The sequence below is a fragment of the Microtus pennsylvanicus genome, chromosome 6 (genome assembly GCF_037038515.1).
Source record: "Microtus pennsylvanicus isolate mMicPen1 chromosome 6, mMicPen1.hap1, whole genome shotgun sequence".
Taxonomy (NCBI): domain Eukaryota; kingdom Metazoa; phylum Chordata; class Mammalia; order Rodentia; family Cricetidae; genus Microtus; species Microtus pennsylvanicus.
In genome coordinates this window covers 116,320,459-116,342,450 of record NC_134584.1, presented here as the reverse complement: position 1 = coordinate 116,342,450, position 21,992 = coordinate 116,320,459, and the positions used below count along the sequence as shown (strand labels likewise).

The 21,992-nt window shown below is 48.1% G+C and overlaps 1 protein-coding gene across 1 annotated transcript; it reads right to left on the bottom strand.

The window, feature by feature from the left end:
• Positions 1 to 211: 211 nt before the first annotated feature.
• On the bottom strand, positions 212 to 19,391 carry Atmin (ATM interactor). The gene is made up of 5 exons (XM_075977413.1): positions 19,030 to 19,391; positions 8,288 to 8,413; positions 6,602 to 6,801; positions 1,150 to 4,588; positions 212 to 961 (listed from the first exon to the last, which is right to left on the bottom strand). Exons 1-4 carry the CDS (start codon positions 19,354 to 19,356, stop codon positions 2,776 to 2,778), a joined length of 2,466 nt encoding a protein of 821 aa, XP_075833528.1. The 5' UTR covers positions 19,357 to 19,391; the 3' UTR covers positions 212 to 961; positions 1,150 to 2,775.
• Positions 19,392 to 21,992: the final 2,601 nt, after the last annotated feature.

Below are 21,992 nucleotides of genomic sequence, written 5' to 3'. Positions count from 1 at the left end.
GTCTCACTATGCAGCCCTGGCTCTCCTGGAACTTGCTATGTAGACTAAGCTGGCCTCGAACTCACAGAGATCTGCCTGCCTCTGCCTCCTGGGTTAAAGGTGTGCCCCACTTATTTTTATTTCTCAATGCGTGCATGTATACGTGTTAGGGTGTCCTCAAAGTTCAGAAGATAAGTCACATCATGAGTATGTATTAAATTCACACCAAAGGGAGAGTTCTAGTTTCTCTTTAATCACCGAATCTGTGTTCACAAACAACTGTGGGAGAATTCAAGTGACGAAGGGTTTGTCGGGACAGTTCTTGCACATGAAAGACAATTACATGCTCCATTTTTTTTCTGTAACTATTAAGAGACATTGCCACAGAAACAAAAACTGAAACTTAAAGGCAATAGCTCGCTGCACTTGTATTTACAAAAAGTCACGAGCAGACATGCATTTCTCCTTCAGCCGGAGGGCTTAATAGATGCTTGAACATTAAGGCAGTGATGATTCCAAAACACAACAGAAAATCTAAGTTAAGGCTTTATGTCTGTTCTGAACTCACATTCACAGGCAACTGTGACCCAAACCACTGTTTAGCTAGTGGGGTGCACTCATCTGCCAGGTGTGTTAGCCCATTTCTGAGGCCTTCTATCAGGTGGGCGGGACACAACAGCAGCAACACCACCGAGTTACTTAAGGAATCATCTGTCCCCTTGGGTTTTAAGGGTTCAGCTTTTGGCAGCACAAGCATATGCTACAGAAAGAACAGGGCTTCCCAGGGAGGACTGGATGGTTCCCCAGGCTGTGTGTACTCAGATTTGCCTAAGAATCCATGATCTACTTATACTTAGCACAGAGAGCCCGCAAGGCATGTTTGACCACACTCACCCCTCAAAATGCTCTTGATTATTGAAGCAAATGGTCTACAACCTTTCCCCTTTAAAGAATGTCTCACAACAGAATCTAGACTAGCATACTTTTATTTATTTATTTATTTTTTTTTGGTTTTTCGAGACAGGGTTTCTCTGTGGTTTTGGAGCCTGTCCTGGAACTAGCTCTTGTAGACCAGGCTGGTCTCGAACTCACAGAGATCCGCCTGCCTCTGCCTCCCGAGTGCTGGGATTAAAGGCGTGCGCCACCACCGCCCGGCTTAGACTAGCATACTTTTGATGGCTCTATTCTACAATTGCTAGTCTCAAGGTATGCATAATATACTTGCCAGACCAAAGTGCTTCCTTCAAGAAAAAGGGTAGGGTAGGTGGAAGGAAAGACTTTGTAGGCCATGTTCCTCTTATCAAGTACTGAAAAGGGGCTCGACAGGGATGCCTTACTCTACTTCTTCCTTTTTACTTTTTAGAGAGCCTGTAAGTACATAACAGGAAGCAGCAGGGTAGCCCCCAGGGTCTACTGTCGAATGGGAAGGATGTTTGTGGATGTGATGATGTAAAGTATGTATCTGCACACAACACTCCCCAACCCCAAAATATTTAGAAGAAAAGTTGCTTTTGCTTGCTATGAGGTCATTGGTAGCTGGTAGCCTCCAGGTAGTATTAGGACGGGGACAAGTCACAGGAGAGACCAAAGCATGATTAATGACTAGAAGACTGGGATCTTTTCAACTTCATCCCTAACTCCCAATCCAGTGGGGAGGGTGGTGCCCAAGGTTAAGCTGATCACTAATGGCAATGATTTAAGCAGCTCTACCCATACAACAAAGCAGCCACTAACCCTAGAAGCCTGGGTTTGAAGGGTTTCTGCAAGGATAATAGGCGGATTCTTGGTGGGTGTTGTGCCTAGACAAAGTGTAGAAACCCCTTGCCCCTTTCGTACCCACTCTACCCTTTGCAGTAACTGTATCCCTGAGTTCTGTAAGCCTCTCTAGTAAATTAACTGAGCTCAAAGAGTGGGGAGTCACAGGAACACCGATTTACAGATAGGCAGAAGCTCTGGGGTCCTGAGCCCCAGACAGAGTGACTATCCTCTGGCCACTGTGTGCTCACAGCTGGCTGCCTGCTGGCATGGGCAATCAATCCCATAAATTTGGTCACAGGGATCTTCTTGACCAACAATAGTGAGAGGAAAACTTTCCCACGATGCAGGGTGAGCCTGAGATGAACGAAACAGCAGGATTCCAAAGCTGACTCCACGGTCTGGAGACCTTACTCTTACTAGAAGGACGACTAGTTATACTAAGTGCTTGCTACTCTCGTGCTGGCCGGTAACTTCAGAGAGAGAAACGGACAGCAAACAAAGCTGGCAGCAGTCACTGCTTGGGAGAGAAGGGACAGCAGTGACGATGTAGAAAGTGTCATAAAAGCTAAAGACAGCTGTGGCTTCCCTTACTTAGTGTTTCCAAGTCAGAACGGACGTGACAAGGCAAAGGGCAGCAGCATCAGAGCCAGGGCCACACAAGCATTGTCTGACATTGGAGGTACTGTTTAAGCGCGCTATATTCGGTTAAAGCGGTTACAAAGCTTGTGCCCTACTATCTGGTAAGCTTGGCTTCAGCTAAATGGTTGTAAGTCTTACAGTGTGAAATGCTTTTTTTTTTTAAGATGGAAAGAATAGCTACACAGGAGCAAACGTAGGCAACACTGAAACTTTTCAGATCAACACCTTACACTTTATAATACACTCACATTTGTACACCAATCTTGTGTTCACGAGTACAAACGCCAAGAACTGCAGAGAATCTCAACAGCTGCTGCCCCACCAACTCCATTCCCAGTTGGTACGGCTGTCCTTTCACCGTGTCCTAAACCACAAGGGGAGGGGAGCCTGGCTGCCCCTTCAGAAGCTGGAGACGGCGTGGGCGTGCAGCTCCGAGCATGTCTGTGTCTCCACAGAGCTGAATTGGGACTCCATTGTGTTCCAGGCCAAATCGGCTAGAAGGAAGTCACCCATTGCTGTCTGAGTTTCGTTGCTGGTGAAGAACAAGTTCCCCAGGGGCTCAAAGCCAGAACTCAGGGTCTGTGTTTCTGTGCTGTTCAGCTGAACCTTGCTCTCCAGCGCAGGTGTGTGTCGAGCTGGGGAGGCGCCTTCGGTCTGGGTCTCTGTGTCAGACGAGTCAGTGCTCATAGAGAAGCTGGAGTGTTTCAGGATGCTGCCCAGGGGCAGGTGAGGACTACTGTCCAAGAAGAAGTTTAAGTCTGTCTGTGTCTGTGTGTCAAACATCTCCAGGCCCAGAAAGCTTGAACTTGCCCTGAAGCCGTAGGGCTGTGCGGAGGGGTCTGTGAGGAAGAAGTCAGTCTGAGTTTCGATGTCCAGGGACTCCAGGGCGGGCTCAGTGCTCATGCTGGTGAGCTCACTCTCCTCAGTCTGAGTCTGGATATTTGAGGCCGAGAGGAACTCTTCAAGATCAAAATCAATCCCAGAATTCTGGGCTGAGCCTGCTGGGAGCTGGGTGTCAGGCCCAGGGTTCGTGTCGGACAGAAGACTCCGGTTATCCAGTGCTTGGCCAGGCAGGTTGCTCGACAGGATGTTTTCTAAGTCACTCAGTAGATCTATGGTTTGGGTCTGATTATCAGTCATGTTTTGTGAGGGAAGCATGCTGTTCTGGGCACTGAAGTGTAACAAAGGCGCAGACTTTTCAATGACTGGGCTTAATATCTTAGGGTCATTCTGAGGTAACAGACCATGAGTGACCGTCTCTGAAACTAAACTGCTACTCATGATGTTGTCCGCAGGGACACTGTATGATGAGTGGACACTTTCAAAGATGTCCCCACACAGGCCAGCGTGATCCACCTGCACAGGGTCATGGGTGGGGTCTCGCATCCTGCTGGTTTGGGTTTCCCTGGAGATCCCACCTGGCTGGAAACAGGCATCAATAAGTGCATCTGTCTGAGCAGCTATGGATGAAGTGACCTTTGAGCTGGGTACCAGCGTCTGGGTGTGGACACTAACGGGAAGGGACACTTGAGAATCAAACGACAGGTCCGTTTGAGAACACGATGACACAGAGGAATCTGGGCCGAGCCACTGAGCAGAAGGTATCAAGTCAGGTGAGGCATAGGACAGGTCCGTCTGCACATTGATTGAGGAGAGGCTGCTCTTCTGACATGCACTCCCGAGTTCTTGTAAAGGACTACAAGGGCTTTTCCCCAAATTCACCTGAACACCTGTACTGATCGGCTCGACAATGGGACTGATAACTTTTGAGAGGGGTAGGCTCTCCTTCAGAGAGCAGGCCTCTGGATCCAGGCTGAGGATCAGGGTTCCTACTGGCAGGGGGACTAAGTGCACAGCTCCGGCCGCAGAACCACGGTCCACACCTAACACCACAGGCTGGGCCGACGGGTCAGCTGTAGGCACAAAGACAGGCACAGGGGAAAACTGCATGACCGGAAGTTTAAGCAGAGCCACCTTGGGCTTTGGTAAAAGCAACTTCTGGGGGCACCTGGAAGGTGCTGTGATGCTCTGCTTTTTGGCATGAGTGCTGCAAGAGTCTTCAAGCGACGCCACTAGCTTCACTTCTGCCGCTTCCAGCTCATGAACGCCTTGGGGAGGGGCTGGCTGGTCGCTTGGTGGTTCAGTGTTTTTACTGGACAACTTCTGGCTTTGCAGGTAGCTTTCCATTTTCCTTTTTTTACTAGGTGGGTCTCTGGAAACAGCGAAAAGCAAAAATAAAACCAATTTTAAAATGAAACAAAAAAGATTTAAAAAAAATTATGTGCACGTGTGTCTGTTAGTATGTGCACACGGCCACAGACGTTGGAAATGGATGTAGGAATCCCTTGGAACTGGTTGTGAGCTGCCTGGCGTGTGTCCTGGGAACCAGAATCAGGTATTCTGTGAGAGTGAAAAAAGCTCTCCTAACCCCTGAGCCATCTCTTCGGCTCCTAAAATGTAGCTTTTGGGCTGGAGAGATGGCTCAGGGGTTAAGAGCACTGACTGCTCTTCCAGAGGTCCTGTGTTCAATTCCCAGCAACCACATGGTGGCTCACAGCCATCTATCATGAGACCTGGTACCCTCTCTGGAATATAGGCAGACATGCAAGCAGACCACTATATATATAAAAAACAAATCTTTTTTTTTTTAAAAAATGTAGTTTTCATTGACTACATCGCTCTATCTTCATTTCTCATTAACCACACAGGAAAGGTGGGATCCGGACAGTGGCAAGACATCCCTTCTGGCATCTCTGAGAGTTCAGCTTGCACTCAGAAACATTCCCACTCCCTTTTTCCAGGGACTTATATCTATGCCTGGCCTTAACTTTTGGGACCTCTACTGCTTCTGCCTCCTAAAGGATTACAGGCTTATGTTACATGAACTCCATCCTCAAACTGGAGTTTTCAAAATTCTTCTACATTTTTATTACATTTATTTATTGTGTGTGAACACATGTACCATGGCACATGTATTGTATGGAGGTCAGAACAACTCTCAGGAATCGGTTTTCTCTTTCTACCATGTGGGTCCTGAGGATCAAAACTTAGGCCATCAGGCTTAAAAGCAAGAGCCTTTATCCACTGAGTCATTCTGCTGGCTCCCTGGACCTTAAAAATCAGATCGAGAAACTTATAAGTACCATACCTACAGCAAAAGCCATTGCACCAAACATAAATTTGATCTTTAAAAATGAAGTTTAAAGTGGGGCTTTATAATCCTCGCTACACAGAGGCTGAGGCAGAACATTTACGACCAGCCTTAGCTACAGAGTGAGTTCAGGGCCAGTGTCAAAAAAGAAGCAAAATGAGGAAGGAATGTGACTCAGGGCTGAGCAGATGCCCAGGATTCATGAGGCCTCGAATTCAACCCTCAGCACCATAGGATGAAAGTAAACAGACAAATGGAACCCTGTGTTACGATGCAGCTTTCAGTGCCCAGCAATCTATTTCTCTAGAGAAGGTGCTGAAGGCTGAGATTCTCAAATGGGAATAGGAAAGAAGCCTCAGGAACTATGTACTTGAGAGCTGGCTCAGCAGGTAAGGACACTTGCTGTTTGTCCAGAGGATCTGAATTTGTTTTCCAGCACTTGCATTGGGCAGGTCACAACCACCTGTAACTCCAACTCCAGAGGGTCCAATGCCCTCTTTTAGCCTCTTCAGGAACCTACATACATGTGTCATTCACACACAGTGATATGTACACATGCACGTAAGTGAAAATAAAAATCCTTAGGAGAAAACATACAAAGCAAGTGGGTCAGCATCTCAGGCTCAGCTGGGCACTGGTGCATACATCTGCAAGTTCAGCCTCGGGGAGGCTGCAGCAGGGGGACCACAGGCCCAGGCTCATACACAAAGTAAAAGATCCTGGCCCAGGAGTGCTCTTCTGTTATTACTGCTACTACTCCAAAAGAATTCTTTTCCTGCTGGAGAGATGGTTCTGTGGTTAAGAGTACTGACTACTCTTCCAGAGGACCCAGGTTCAATTCCCAGCACCCACATGCAGCTCACACCTGTCTGTAACACTGACACACTCTCACACAGACATGCATGCGGGCAAAACGCCAGTGAAAATAAAACTACAAGAAAAGAATTGAAAAAAAAACCCTTTCAAAGTCACAGGTTCTGTCCTGTTCCTTTCATTTCCCTACGTGGCTGGCTCCCCAGGAAGCCCCCTTTCTGACCCCTCACGGCTACTCAGCACCATCTTTTTGTGCTTTACCTGTGTTCTGCAGGGATCTCGTGGCCAGTTCGGTAGATGTGAGATTGCAGTGCGGTTCTGCTGGCGTAGGGGCAGCCACAGGTACACTGGAAGGTCTTGCCGCAATCTTCCTCGTGTCGTTTCAGGTCCCACTCGGTGCCGTAGGAATTACTGCATTTACTGCATTTGTGCTTCTTTTCTGCGTGCATTTTCATAAAGTGCTGCAAAAAACACAGTTGGAATTAAGACGAGACACAGCATCACATAAGATCCACCCACACCCCCAGCTTCCCAGTGATCACCAGGTATAGCATTTGCAAGCAGACAAGCTTCAGTTTAACATATGCTTCCCCTTCTGCAGAGTGGGCAGGCTGCCTTGGAACCAACCCGTGTATTCAGATTCTCAACTACACATTAAGTGCTGTGGGCCAAGAATATACAGTGTGCTGGCTAGGTTTATATCAACTTAACACAAGCTAGAGTTATCTGAAAGGACGGAGCCTCAATTGAAAAATGCCTCTATAAGCTCTGGTTTTAGGGCATTTTCTTAGTGACTGATACAGGAAAGCCCAGCTCATGGTGGGTGGTGTCATCCCTGGACTGGTGGTCCTGGGTCTTATAGAACCCAGGACCAGGCTGAGTAGATCATGTTGAGCAAGAGCAGTAAGCAGCTCCCTTCCATGGTCTCTGCATCAGCTCCTGTCTCCAGGTTCCTGCCCTGTTTTGAGTTTCTGTTCTGGCTTCCTTCAATGATGGACTATGATATGGAAGTGTAAGTCAAATAAAGCAGTTCCTCCCCGGCTTGTGTTCTGGGTCACAGTGTTTCATCACAGCAACAGAAACCCTTACTAAGACATACAGTCTCTGCAATGTCCTTCTCAAGGCTCTCCAGCAGAACTTCAGCAATCATTTCACTTTTATCGAATTTTATTTTTATGCGTGTCTATGTGTGCATGTGAACATGAGTACCGTGTCTGTGGGGCCAGATGGCTTTGAGCCACTGTTGACATGTGTGCTGGGAACAGAACGTAGGTTCTCTCCGAGAGTCGTATGTGCTTACAGCCACTGGATCCTCTCTCCAGCCCTAAGGATCAATCTCTTCAGTCTCCAACCTCTCTTTCCCCAGCAGCGGGTTCCCTCCCTCCTCACAAGACAGCCTGGTTATGCCTGCTCAGCAGGTAGAGCACAGCCAAGTCTATGCCTATACACCATGTGCTGGTCTGAATGAGAACAGGCTCCCCAGGTGACTGGTGGTGCTGTATGGGGAGGTTCAGGAGGTGAACTCCTGCTGGAGGAAGTATGGCACTGGGGACAGGCTTTATGGTTTCAAAGCCACCTGCCTCCCTAGTCTGCTCCCTCAGCATCCTGCCTGAAGTGGAAGGTGCGAACACTTGGCCTTTGCTCTGGCCACCTGCCTGCTGCCCCACTTCCCTGCCACGATGGATCTCATCCCTCTGAACTGTAAGCCAAATAGACACTTCTTCCTATAAGGTGCCTTAGTCATGCCATTTTTATTTATTTATTTATTTTAAAAATTGTATGTGTATGGGTACTTTACATACATGTATGTCTATGTACCACATGTGTGCAGTTCCTCCAGAGCAAGAAGAGAGTGCTGGATTTTCTGGAACTGCAGCTACAGACATTTGTAAATTGCCAGGTGGTTGCTGGAAACTGAACCATCCTGAAAAAGGCATAGTGACATACCTGTTTAACCAGAGAGAACTGGGAGAATGGTCGGTCAGGGCCTCGAGGACATCCTTTGATTGGACAGCAGTAGAATTTTGGGACAGTTTTCAAATCTTTTCTTATCGTTGGATTTACTATGCCATCCTATAAAAGTAAAATCCAGCAGTTATCATTTGTTCATTCAACCATCCAACCATCCAACCATCCAACCATCCAACCATCCATCCATCCATCCATCCATCCATCCATCCATCCAAGACAGGGTCTCTCTCTATAGTCTTGTCTAGCCTGGCACTCACTATGTAGACCAGGCTAGCCTCAAAATCAGAGATCTGTTGTGCGATATTCTGATCGCATTATGACAATAAAGCTTGCTTTGAATCAGAGGGTGGAGCTGGCTACTAGCTGACCAAAATTAACCATAGAGATTTCAGAAGACTGAAGACAGACAGACAGAAAGTAGGTGTAAGGCAGGGCTTAGAGTGGATCTCAGTCCTTTTGGATGGAGGATCGGAAGAGCTAGGATGTCACTGGTGGTTTCTCCACCACTTTTCTGATCATTCAGGTTCTTACCCTGATATCTGACTCACGATTTTTTTATTGATAAAAAATGATTAAGTAAACGCATCAGAGATGTGCCTGTCTCTGCCTCTGGAGTGCTGGAATTAAGGAGTGCCCCATCACACCTTGCTTAGCAATTGTCTTACAAAACCCACAGGTTAGTAGAGATAAGGAAATAGGCATCCGTCTACCCTCCCAGCCAGTTTGTCTGCAAGTAGAGTCGCCCCCCAGGCTTCTTCTTATTCCTGTCTCTCATCCTCACCACATTCTTAGTGTGAGCCCCTGAGAATACCTCCTGTTTTCACTGGGAGCACTGTGGCTTTCCGCTTTCCAGTGTGTCTGTCTGAGTCCTCACACACGGAGGTGCTCATACGTGCTGTGCAAGTATAAGGTCAGAGGTCAACAGCAGGCATTTTCCTCGCTCATTCTCCATTTTGTTTTTACTTTTAAAATTATGTTTATTTACTTAGTATGTGTATGCATGTGCCACAGCACACATGTAGAGGTCAGAGACAACTTGTAAGAGTTTATCGTTGTTATGTGGGTCCAGGGACTATCTTTAGGTCATTAAGCTTGACAGCCAGCACCTTGACCTGGTGGGCTGTCTCACTGGCCCTCCATTCTATTTTTTTGAGATATGATCCCTCACTATGATGGCTATTCTTAGTTGGCAACTTGACTGAACTATAATCCAGAAATGGAGGGCACACCCGTGAGAGATCTTTTGCTTGGTTTGAAGTGTGTGAATCCACTTCTAGTTCATAATTTTGAGGTGGGATGACCTTTAATCTGGGCTAAACCTTCTGCTGAAGTCTACATAAGGTCACAAGAGAAGGAAGCATTTGAGCCTACTTCTTTGGGACTCTAACATATACAGAAGACCAGCTGAGACATCCAGCCCTGTGGACTCAACAACTACTGAATTCCTGACTTTCTGTTCACAGTCACCTATTGTTGGGTTAGCAGGACTGCAGCCTGTTAAGTCATTCCAATAACCCCCTATCTATCCATCTATCCATCTATCCATCCACCCACCTACCACACTCACAGATCCTGGAGCTCATCTACCCACTAGGTCCCAGGGATCGTCCTGTCCCCCTTCCCAGCGTTAATACAGGCCTGGCCTCCAAACTTGGGTCCCCATTGCATCACATGCACTTAATAAACTGAGTCACCTCTTAGCCTACATGAAGAGCCCTACCCCCACCCCATTTTATTTCATGTACATGGGAGTTTTGTGTGCCAGGACCCACCGAGGCCAGAAGGCACCAAATCTTCTGGGACTGGAGTTACAGATGGTTATAAGCTGCCATTGTGGGTGTTGGGAACTGAACTCAGGTCCTTTGGAAAGGTAGCCAGTACTCTTAACCAATGAGCTACCTCCCCACTTCTGGTAAGTTTCTGCTAAGCGCAATCCACTTTTTCCTAACCCAATATTCTACCATCTCCAGCTCCTCCTCCCAAACTTCTCTTTGTAAGTCCTCACTAAGTAGTCCAGGCTGGCCTTGCACTTGCCCGTCTACCTCAGGCTCGGAAGTAGCCTGGAATGTCTGCGTCACCATGCCTAGCTTTTGAAAAGTTTATTTATTTTTTTATTCTGGGCCAGTGAGATGGCTCCAATGGGTAAAGATATTACATGAGTCCAGTGACCTGAAACGAATGAGAGGAGTGTACCATATCCTGAAATCCTGACATTGTCCTGACATCCATTAGTGAGTCAGCCCCTCACTAATCATAATAACAATAACAAATAAATTGAAATAAATAAGGTATATTTTAAGAGACATGGTTTTTACTATGTTGCTCAGGAAGGTTCCAAGGCTCAAGCAAGCCTCCTCCTTCAGTCTCTGGAGCAGACAGGCCTATATTTACACCACCATGTCAGGCTCTAAGTGATGTCAATCAGGAGTTTAAAAAAATTTAAATGCATGTATATGTCCTATGTGTGGAAGCTGAAGAAAACCTTAGGTAACAGCCTCAGGAATGGTGACCAGTCCTTTTGAGAAAGAGTCTCTCACTAGCCTGGGACTTGCTAGCCCTGGGATTACAAGCACATTCAGGCATTTTTACATGGGTTCTGTGGGGGGATCAAATTCAAGTCCTTTGTGTGGCTTTTCACTCTTGGCCTGAGATTCTTGGTGGCTTCAGACATAATTCATGTCTGATCACTCTCGGCTGACTCTAAGGAAGTGGGTGGGTGGTGCCCTGCCTGTCTACGGGCCATTAGAGAAAGAAGTGGGTGGCAGTTCAGGTGCCAGCTGCTGCGGAACACCTAGAAATCCCATTCCTCTGGCATCCTGCTAAGAGGTACAAGGCCCTGGGACACACCCTCCTCTCTATCTGTTGTGCACTCAGGGTGTGAGACTTACTAACTGCCAGGCCGAAGTCTTCCCGTTTTTTTTTTTAACTTTATTCTTTGTGTCGTTCACGTTGTGCATCTTGAGCCCATTCATTTCTCATCCCTTCATGTCCACCCTCTGCCCTTGCAACTTCCCCAGGATAAATTTTCAGAGAAAAAGAAAGAAGGAAAATCTCATCATAGAAGCTGTAGTGTGATACAGGGAGTCACGCAGTGAACCCTTCTATCCATATATCTGTATGTGCAAATGTTCATTGCAAAGTCACTGGTCTGGTGTGAGGCCTCTGGTTTCTATTACACTTTCAATCTTGGACCCTCACTGGTCCTCTTGGATATGCTGGGTGATGTGGAGGTCCTGCAGCTTTGGGTCTGCAGGACCGGTTCCTTCATTTGCTCCAGAAGATCAGATGTGGCTTTCCTGCCTGCCCATCCATTAAAAGGGAAGGAAGCCCGGTTTTGCCCAAACTCCATCCCTTGCCTTTGTTCATTTCAGATGCAGTCATCTCTCCAAGGTTTTAATGCCGGCCTACTCCGTCAGGACTATGCCATGGCACTGTCTAAAGCAGTGATTCTCAATCTTCTAATGCTGTGACCCTTTAATACGGTTCAAGTGGTGGTGATCCCCAGCCATAAGATTATTTCCTTGCTACTTCCTAGCTGTTATGAATTGTGATTTGATACGCAGGGTTGAGACTCACAGGTTGAGAACCACTGGACTAAACTCATACTCACTGGACATTTACACGTTTCCACTGAAGTCTCCTTTCTCTTCAGTTTCCAGTGAAAGTATTCATCTATCACTGTTTAACCAGAGCATGTAATTCCAGCTCCCCTGGACCCCTCTAAGTGGTCACTACAATCGTCCTTTTCTGTTCCTTCACGCACAGCTGTTGCCCACCACTCTTTAAGGATCCACGGCTTTTACTTTACTCAGCTTGCACCCTTAAATCCTCTTTTAAAGAACATTATTTATGTATGTGTGTGTCATGTCTGTACATGTGCACAGTGCCTACTGAGGCCAGGGGAGGGCGTCAGAGTCCCTGGAGTTGGAGTGACAGGTGGCTGTTAATGAACCGATGCATGGGCGCTAGGAACTGAGCTCGGGTTCCCTGGACCACTGGAAAGCACGCTTAAACACAGTCATTTCTCTAGCTTCAGTCTTTAGCTTGCTGTTTTTGTTGCTGTTCTGTGGGCTGAGCCACCTCCCCAACCTTTTTCTTTTGTTTTTTGCCAAGATTTACCATCAATAAACTAGTGCTTTCGCTGACCACTGGTGCCTGCTAATGACAACTGACAATGTCCCGCACCAGCAGCCTTATTTCGTTTATCAGCCTTTAAAAAAAGAAATATAATTTTAAAAAATTATTTATTTTATGTGTATTGGTGCTTTGCCTGCATGTATATCTGTGTGAGGATGTTGGATAATCTGAAACTACAGGTACAGACAGTTGTGAGCTGCCATGTGGATTCTGGAAATTGAGCCTGGATCCTCTGAAAGAGCAGCCTTAACCACTCTTAACCACTGAGCCAAATCTCCAGCCCTACAGTTTTTTTTTTAACATAATTTTTTAATTGATTCTTTAGAAATTTCACATCATGCACCCTAATCCCACTCATTTCTCCAGTCCTTCTGCCCTCCACCCTTGTAAAGAAAATAAAAATTAATATTAAAAACTACATCTTGCCAACCCCCCGGGCAGCAGTTTGCTCCTCTATGGGCTGCAGCTGCCTCTGTCCTTGTGTCACTTCGCCCATCTACCCTGTCTCTCTGTGACGCTCTGGTTTGTCACAGCAGCATCGGGTGCTGCACTGTGTCACACGGTAGACTCTGCCCAAACAGCTTTCATCGCAATGAGTCACTGGTCTGGCTCAGGGCCTCTGGCTTCTGCTACACCATCAATACTGGACCCTCGCTGAGACTCCTCTTGGATATCCTGCTGTTGCCCAGAATCACAGACATCCTGTGGCTATGGTTCATGGGACTGACGCCTTCACATGCTCTGTCAGCTCACAGTCGGTCAACTCGGGGCCCTGGATCTGGGCCTGGGTGGTAGCTGACTTGGTCAGTCTGGGTCTCTGCTGTTTCCCAGCTCAATAGCTGATCTGGTCAGCCTGGGTTTCCACTGCCCCCCCCTCACCCCGGCCCCATAGATCTGGTCAGCCTGGGTTTCCACTGGCCCTCCTCACCCCGGCCCCATAGATCTGGTCAGCCTGGGTCACCACTGGCCCTCCTCTCCCTATCCTCCTCCCCCGCCATCCCAGCTCCACCTCCTACGCCATCTCTCCAGCACATATCTGCTCTTCATAGTGGCCCCACGGAGGGTGCTCGGGTGGCTTCTAGCCATGCTCCCCAGGACTTTTTTGCTTTCATTTTTATAAAAAACTTTTGGGTGGAGCATGGGGGTGCACACCTTTAATCCCAGCACTCAGGCACCTGAGGTAGGTGGATCTTTGTGAGTGATCTGCCTTCGTCAGCGTGAGTTCCAGGACAGCCAGTGCTGTTACACAGAGAAATCCTGTCTTGAAAAACCAAAAAGGAAAAGAAAAGAAAGCATTTGAACTGACTCATACTTTCCCCATCTATATTATTAGAGAAAAGGGATACGAGTGTGTTCAACTGAAAGAGCTTCCTGACTCCTTAGCGCACATGTCCACGATGGAGTTTCTTCCAGCCAGTCTGTTCTCAGAGTTGTCCCCATCATCAGGCCCCAAGCTGTTAAACTGCCAAAAACGGGCATCCTGCATATTTGCCAGATATATATTTTTTGTACTAAAAATTTTATTGTGAAGTATTATGTGTACATACATGCGTTTTTGCATACTACAAACATGGCCTGTGGAAGGCAGAAGAGAATATCAGGTCATCTGGAACTAATGTTCCATGTGGTTGTGGCATCCGTGTGGGAGCTGGGAACCGAACTTGGTCGACCACACTGTAAAAGCAGCAGTCACTCTGAACTATTGAGCTATCTCTTTAATTACTATTTTAAAATTAAAAACATAAAATTCTTAGCCCTCAGATTAATTTTATATTTGTTTGTTTGTTTTCTGAGATAGTGTTTCTCTATGTAACCCTGGCTGTCCTAGAATTTAAGCTGTAGACCATGCTGACCTTGAACTCATGGACCATCAGCCAGCCTCTACCTGGGATTAAAGGTGTGTACCACCACTGCCTGGCTCATATTAGTATTTTAAAAACTTACCTTCAATCATGGATTACCTTGTTCGGATCATTTTCAACACTTCCCAACACCACCCACATGCAGACTTCACCAGCCAGGGACACTCGCAGTTCCCACCCTTCCCTGCACTACTGTTACACCTAGTGGAACTCAGACTGAAATATCCGTCACAGAGTGCTTGGGACCAGAACTGACTCTGAGATTCAGATATCTGCATAGTCTTTCCTGGCTGAGTCCCTAGCTGGAAACCCCGAAATGCTCCCAAACCTGAGGTTTTGAGCTTCATGTCGGTGCTCCAAGAGTTCTGGATTTGGAGCACTTCAGATGCTCAGCCTGTAATTTAAATTTCCCAGCCTCTTCATTTGTGTTACCTGGTGGCTTCGGGAGTAGTCTGCACCCAGTAATGTTCACTACCAGCTTGTCAATTCTACTGGTTGTTCACCTGGCCTGCCCAGGGCAGAGCGGCACTTTATGTGGAGATGAGACCTCAAAACTCGTGCAGGTGGATGCTAAAGCCCCTGTGCCACAGCAACCGCCCACCATTACACATTTCCCCACTGTCTGGGGGCCAACTCCTTCATCATAGATCCCCATATGGCTTTGGGGTGCCTATGTCTTCCTGCATTCTGAGACAGTGAGTTCAAGGGAGTGGAGACACAATGGTATACTACAACAGGATCACAGGAGGAAAGCAGTCCCCTGCAGTCCTTTACACAGTCGCAAACACTTGCCATTTGGGGACTACGTCTTGTGTCCACACAGTCAGCCATTACACTTTTACTCCCCCCCCCCCGCTGCTGCCCCCCTTGGTTTACTTTGTTCTCAGAAGGTGCTCTACTTCCAACCAAACACGTCTTTCTCGGCTGGAAATGTGGGAATACTTTATTTAAGTAATACTCATATGAAATAAACTAATAAGTAATCAAATTTAAATAACATTTAAGTATTCTAAGAATTTAAGAATTTACAAAAGATAAAGGCAGTCCTAAACAAGATGTTGGGGGGCAAGAGTGTAGCTCAGTGAAAAGCACTTGCCAGCAGGAGTGAAACCCAGGTTCCATCTTCAGCACCATAAAACAAACCCCCAAAAAACAGGATTGGAAAAAAATACACAAACGAAAGGCAGAGGAGCTGGAGAGGTGGCTCAGTGGTTAAGAGCACTTGCTGCTTTTTTGCAGAGTTCTGTTCCCAGCACCCATGTGGCAGCTGGCAGCTCACACACTCCACCTGTAACAACCACTGGGTCCCCGTCCAGCTTCAGGGGATCCAGGGCCAGGTTCTGGCATCTCTAAGCACCCACACTTTGGCCGCACACACATATACACAAATAAAAACCAAAATGTTTTATAGAGCAGAGAAAGGAGAGAAAGGAGGCTGAAGAGAGGCGAGGAGAAGACCATAAAGATAGCGGCAGAATGCCGAGAGCCTCCCCACCCTTACAGAAAGCACCCAAGGAGCCCAGTCTGCTTTTTTACCTATTCTAAACTGGAAGTCAGTAACCTCTGTATACTGTTGCTTACAGAGCAACCTGTCAGCCTTTCTTTCCCCTCTAAAACAGTTTCACAGGAAATCACGGAAAACACACTGCTGGATGGAACAGGATGCAGAACCCACTGAGCTAGGCTTTAAGGCATGAATGCTGCCTGACAACAGGCTCCGTCAGTGCCCGCCTGCCCTCCATGCTTTCAAACGCATGCCCAGCAGTGGGGCAGAGCCTGCTTCCTCCCACTCTTCCTCTGGTCATTTCAGCTCTCACTCCAAAAGCTTACGGCTCCCCTTCTCCACTGAGCCCACTGCAGGCGCAGCTGGCTGATGACGCGGTCAGATTTTCTTTCAGGGTGTGGAATATAGACAGGCATTTATTTTGATAACCCATGGAAAAGCAAAGGTGGCTCATAGCTCCTCAGTCTCACTCGCTTTCCTTCAGAAGCTTAGGGATTCCGCTGGGGGTGGATTAGAATAAAATAACCATATAACTAAATGGGTGAGGAAATAAAAGATTATCATGGCCAGGAAAACAGAACAACAAGAAAAGAAATTAGAATCACACAAGTAGCTGTAGCCCAGACAATGAAATTTTCCACTGAGTTGAAGTCAGTCAATATGGAGCTAGGAAATGGCTAAGAGTGGCTGAGACTGAACTGTTCTTATGGGAGACCCAAATTCAGTTCCTAGCACCCATGCCAGATAAGGTGGCTCACAACCACCTGTATCTCTAACTCCGCGGGAGTCAACGCCCTCTCTGGACTCCAAGGGCATCTATACTTGTGAACATATATAGACACACAGACACACATAATTTTTAAAATATCTAGTTAAAAAAAAAGTCAATCAGGTAGTCTTCAGAGCAGCTTTGGAACAGGAAGGGGGTACACATACCTAACTGATCCATCATGATCCCCAAAACACATAGAGCCTTTTGGGGACAAAAAGACATTTGCTCCCATGCCACACTCTTCCCTTCCCTAATACTCTGAGAGTCAAGAACTGAACTGAAGGAAGAGCCTCTGGGTAGTGGCAGCCTGAGGGGACCACAGTTCCTACCTGAGGCCTTTCCGCATAGGTATGGCTTCCTCACACAGATCCCTTCATTAGAAAAAAATGGACTCCTTTTCCACCAGACAACAGATGCCTAGGGGCTGTGGGCTCCGAGGTTACCAAGCCAAGGTTACAGGGAAGCGAGCTGCCAGACAGGGATAGAGCAGCCACAGTTCTGAGGCGGTTTAAATACTGCCAAACAGGTCATCTTTCTGTTGCTCAACATCTGGGTTCTGGGAGGGACCAGGCTATTTACTGCTATCTCCAGGTAAGAGAATCTGAGAAATGAATGACACGTCTGGAAAGATGACCTCACACAGGCTCTAGGTAAGAGAGGACCCCAGTATACTGACATGCTCAAATCTGAGTAAAAATCTGACTCTTGACATCCATATTTGCTAGAGCAGGGCATGGTGGTACATGCTATAGTCCCAACACTTGGGAAGTAGAGGCAGGAACATTATTCCCAGCAAGTTTAAGGTTACCCTGGTCTACACAATGAGTTCCACCCAACCAGGGCTACGTAGTAAGACCCTGCCTCAGAAGAGAACCGAATGAATCCAGATCTGTATTGACTCAGACGTGTTCCTCCCGTCACGGTCCATCTGGCCTCTTGTGTATTCCTGAGCTTTGGGCTTCCAAGGCATAGCAAAGTTTTGAGGGGCACAGCGCTCCTAACAGCAGCTCCAGAGAAAAGAGCAAGAGACTTGCTAAGAAATGCTGGCTAGAGTCACAGCGGCCAAGACCCAGGAAGCCTTTGGTCAGACTGGCGGCTTTGGTTTGCAATCAGAAACATACAACGTGGGGCCGGGGATGTAGCTCAGGAGAGTGCTTGCCTACTAGCATTTTTCCTTCCTGGGTTTGATTCCCAGCATCCGATAAAGCTGGGCCTGAGAGTGCATGCCTGCAATCTCAGCATCTGAGAGGTGGAGGCAGGAGGATTAAAAGTTTATCGTTATCCTCAGCTACATAGTAAGTCTGAGGTTAGCTTGGCTACATGAGACATGAAGGAACCTATCAGCAAGGGGACGATACTGAAGAAGGCAGGTTATGGTTTTGAATGCAAGTTACAACTGAGGGATTAGGTTGTAGAATTCTTACAAACACACTCACTTTTCACCTAAATTGTGGTGAGAAAAAGGGAGAATTTCATTAACATTTAGGATGAAAGAGAAAACTGCAGGCCAAAGCCCACAGTGAGCTGTATTTAAGGAGGCCCATACTTTTGCACAGAACTTTCTCAGCATAGCCCTGCTGGCATTTCCTGACTGACCTTTCTGTGAGATCACTGTCACCTCTTGTGAGCAGCTGCTAAGTAAAGGCGGGCCATCCCTCAGGTACACACTTATCTGCCCGACTACAGACTAAAACTCAGAGTTGCTGCTGATTAGTTCCCATGGGAAGGGCCCAAGGTGGATTTACCGGAAGGTCAGACAGAGCCTACAACCCTCTGAGCAGACCCTCAGATCCGACCAGGGTAGCCTGCACAAGGCTGCTTTCAGTGACTGGTGTCTTCCAGATACAGCATTGCTGGCATACAGAGATCATATGGTGGAAGGAAGCTTCCTTTTCTAAAAGCGGTGATGCTGTGACTTTAACAGATCTGCTGTGGGGTCCCAACATCTGATTTTTACCAAGCTTCCAGAATATACCACAGGTTTGAAAGTCACTGTCTCCTTTTACGTAACACGGGGAGGTCTTGCTCAAACTGTCGTGCTGTCTACCGGTGGACCTCCTCCTAACGATCCAGAGAAGCCACTCTCCCCTCTCATTCCGGCGCAGAGTTGATCTTAGCAACCCTGTGAAACTTGTAGCTCAAGTGCCGAGAGCCCAGCCCACAGCTGCGTTTGAATGACCACCCGGGTAGGACCCACCGGCGGCTTCGCTGAAGGGGCGGAAAACGCGGGGGTTGCACCTAGGTGCCTTAGTGGCATCACCTGTCGCTCATCCGAGAACCCGGGTAACAGGCAGCTAGCTGTGGTGTTGTGGGCACGCCACCGAGAAGCGGCTGGCCCGGTGCGTGTGCGTGCCCAGCGCTCCCTCCGTGCGTGGTCGGGCGCAGGTGGCCGGGTACCCCGCAAACCCGGCAGACCCCGCGCCCCCCACCGCGGCCAGCTCACCTGCAGTCGGTGGCTCTTGACTAGGTGCATGTTGAGCGCCGGACTGTTAGGCAGAATCTTGCCGCAGCCACGCACAGTGCACAGAATATTGGTGCGTACAGCCCGCGACAGCTCGCTCACAGACGGCTGGATCAGTTCCCGGGCCGGTGGCACCGGGACCGCGGCCCGAGCCCTGGTCGGTCGCTGTCGGCTGCCCTGAAGCCGCGACTCCGACGGCCTCCACGGGCCCGAGGCGGCGGCGGCGGCTCCCCGCATGCTCGCCGGCATGGCCGGGACGCCCGGGGCCGGAGCCGCGGACGCAGCCGCCGCCGCCTCCGTGGCCGCCATGACTCCCGCACGGCCGCCAGGCCCCTCTCTCAGTGCCCGCCCCCGCCGCAGCCACTTCCGGCAGGGGGCGGGGCCGCCGGGCTCATTAGCATCCGGCCCGGCGACCGCTGCAGCGCCCCCAGCCGGCCGCGGCGAGAGCGGATCAGAGGCTCGTCCATTAGGGGAGCCAACTGCTGGAAGAACAGGTGAACTGGATGGGTTCCATGGACCCACCCATTTTTCTTCCCGAGCTCAGGCAATAGCTGGATAGAAGAAAAAGGGATGCTTTTAGTTTTTAGTTGTTGCTTTATTATTATTATGAATTAGTTTCATATCGCAGACCATTTGCCTAGCATGCTAAAAGCCTTGGGTTTGATCTGCTGCACTTAAAAAGGAGGGGGGGGTAAAACGCCAATTTATTTTATTTTTGAGACAGAGTCTCATGTAGCCCAGGCTGGTCTCAACCTCCCCAGAGAGTCAAGAAGTCCACGAATTCCTGATTCTCTTACCTCCACCTTCCCTAGTGCTGGAATTATACTAGGCCTTGTTTGTCGTGTTGAAGATTGAACTGAGGACCTTGAACATGATAGGCAAGTTAGAACTGAGCTACATCCCCAGCCCACAAAGACTGATTATCTTCTATCTCCGAGGAGGGCAGAGAAGTCTGAAATGGATCTATTCAACTGAAGTCAAGGTGTCTGCCGGGCTGGTTCTTACTTGAGGCTCCATGGACCTTGCTTTTTCCAGCTTTCTTTGCCAATGGCCCCCTTCCTCTACACCGGCATCAGTAATGGGGAGTTGAATCTGTCATGCTCCATAACTGGTGTCTTCACTCAACACATTTCCTATCACACTGGGCCTGTCCGGCTATCACAGAACCTGGCGCTCAACCGCAGAATCCCTTTGCCCTGGGATCACACTCCAGAGATCATGGTGAAGACATGTCTGAGAATTATTCAGTATGACGTTAGGCTATGAAGGCTGACTGCTGGATGGATATTCGTGTCAGCGAAATAAGGTTAGTAATGCTACTGGAGATGGTGGCTCACCTGCCACCACAGAACTTGGGAAGCAGAGGCAGAATTGCCGCAGGCTCAAGGCAGCTAGATTACAAGGTTAAACTGTCCTGAACATTGCTCGCGCTCACAAAGGTCAGAATGCTGCCCGTTTATAAGAACGTGGATAAGAGCTGATGTACATGAGGCTACTACCACCGTGCTTGCCACATGCCAAGTGTTCGAGAAAACAGCTATTATTTTGGGGACTGGTGGTTTGAATGAGAATGGCTGCCACAGGCTCATGTTTGAAAGCTTGGTTCTCAGTTAGTGGAAGTGTTTAGGAAGGACTAGGTGGTACAGCCTCGGAGGAGGTGTGTCACTGAGGGTGGGCCCTGTGGTTTCAAAAGGGCACCTCGTTTCCACTTTCCTCTCTCTGCCTCATGTTTGTGAAGATGTAAGCTCTCAGCTATTGCTCCAACATCATGCCTGCCTGCGGCCATGTTTCCTCCAATGATAGGTATGGACTGTAATCCTCTGGAACTGTGAGCCCCCAATTAAATGTTTGTTGTTGTTGTTGTTGTTTTCAAGACAGGGTTTCTCTGTGTAACAGCCCTAGCTGTCCTGGAACTTGCTTTGTAGGTCAGGTTGGCCTTGAATTCAGAGATCTGCCTCTCTTTACCTCTGGAGTGCTGGGATTCAAGGTGTGTGCTACCACACCTGGCCAACGCTTTCTTTTACAAGTCGCTTTGGTCACATGGTGTTTTGTTGCAATAGGAAAGTAACAAAGACGGATTATACTGAGTCGGTTCTTCTGACTCTGAAGGTCTTTGCCTTTGCATTGACTGCAGTATCTATCCCCAAGCGTTTGTAGATGGCCGTCAAGCATCTAGTAGGTGTGAGAAGCTCCAAATGTAAAATTTTAAGGAGCCTCACTCTGGGAGGTCCACAGGACGCAGCCTATTGTACTACTAAATAAGGCCACTACTAGAAAATGACTATGCTGGATCTTGTTCAGATTCCAGTCTTCATTCCTGCCATACCAGGGAGAGCTGGGAAGTCGTGAAATACCCCAGGGAGTTCAAAGGTCTCTATGAGACCCCAGAAAGCTCAAGGATTTCTGCAGTTCCCATTTGGTCATTCAGGTACCTTGTGGGCAGAATGCCTTCTTAGTATGTGGCTGGTCACGATGATCAAAGGAGTGGTGTTGGAGGGATGGTTCACTGGTAAAGAGCCCTTATTGTTCTTACAAAGGACAGGTTTGATTCCCAGTGCCAACATGGTGGCTTACAACCATCCATGCCTCCAGTTCCAGGGAATCCATGCTCTCTCCTTATCTCTGAGGGCACCAGGCATGAATGTGGTAACATAAATAGATGCAAGCAAAATACATAAACATAAAATAAAATCCTAACGCCCCCCCCCCCCGCCCTAAGGTTTCTCTGTGTAACAGTCCTGGTTGTCCTGGAACTCACAGTTCTCTGCCTCCCAGTTGCTGGGATTAAAGGTGTGCACCCACCACTGAATGGCCGGTTCCTAAAATCTTTATAAAAAAGGACAAAAAAAAAAGGTATGTATAGAGGGTGTAGCATCTGAGCCTGTCTAAGTTAGGGTTCCTATTCCTGTGATGGAACACCATGACCAAAAGGCAAGCTGGGGAGG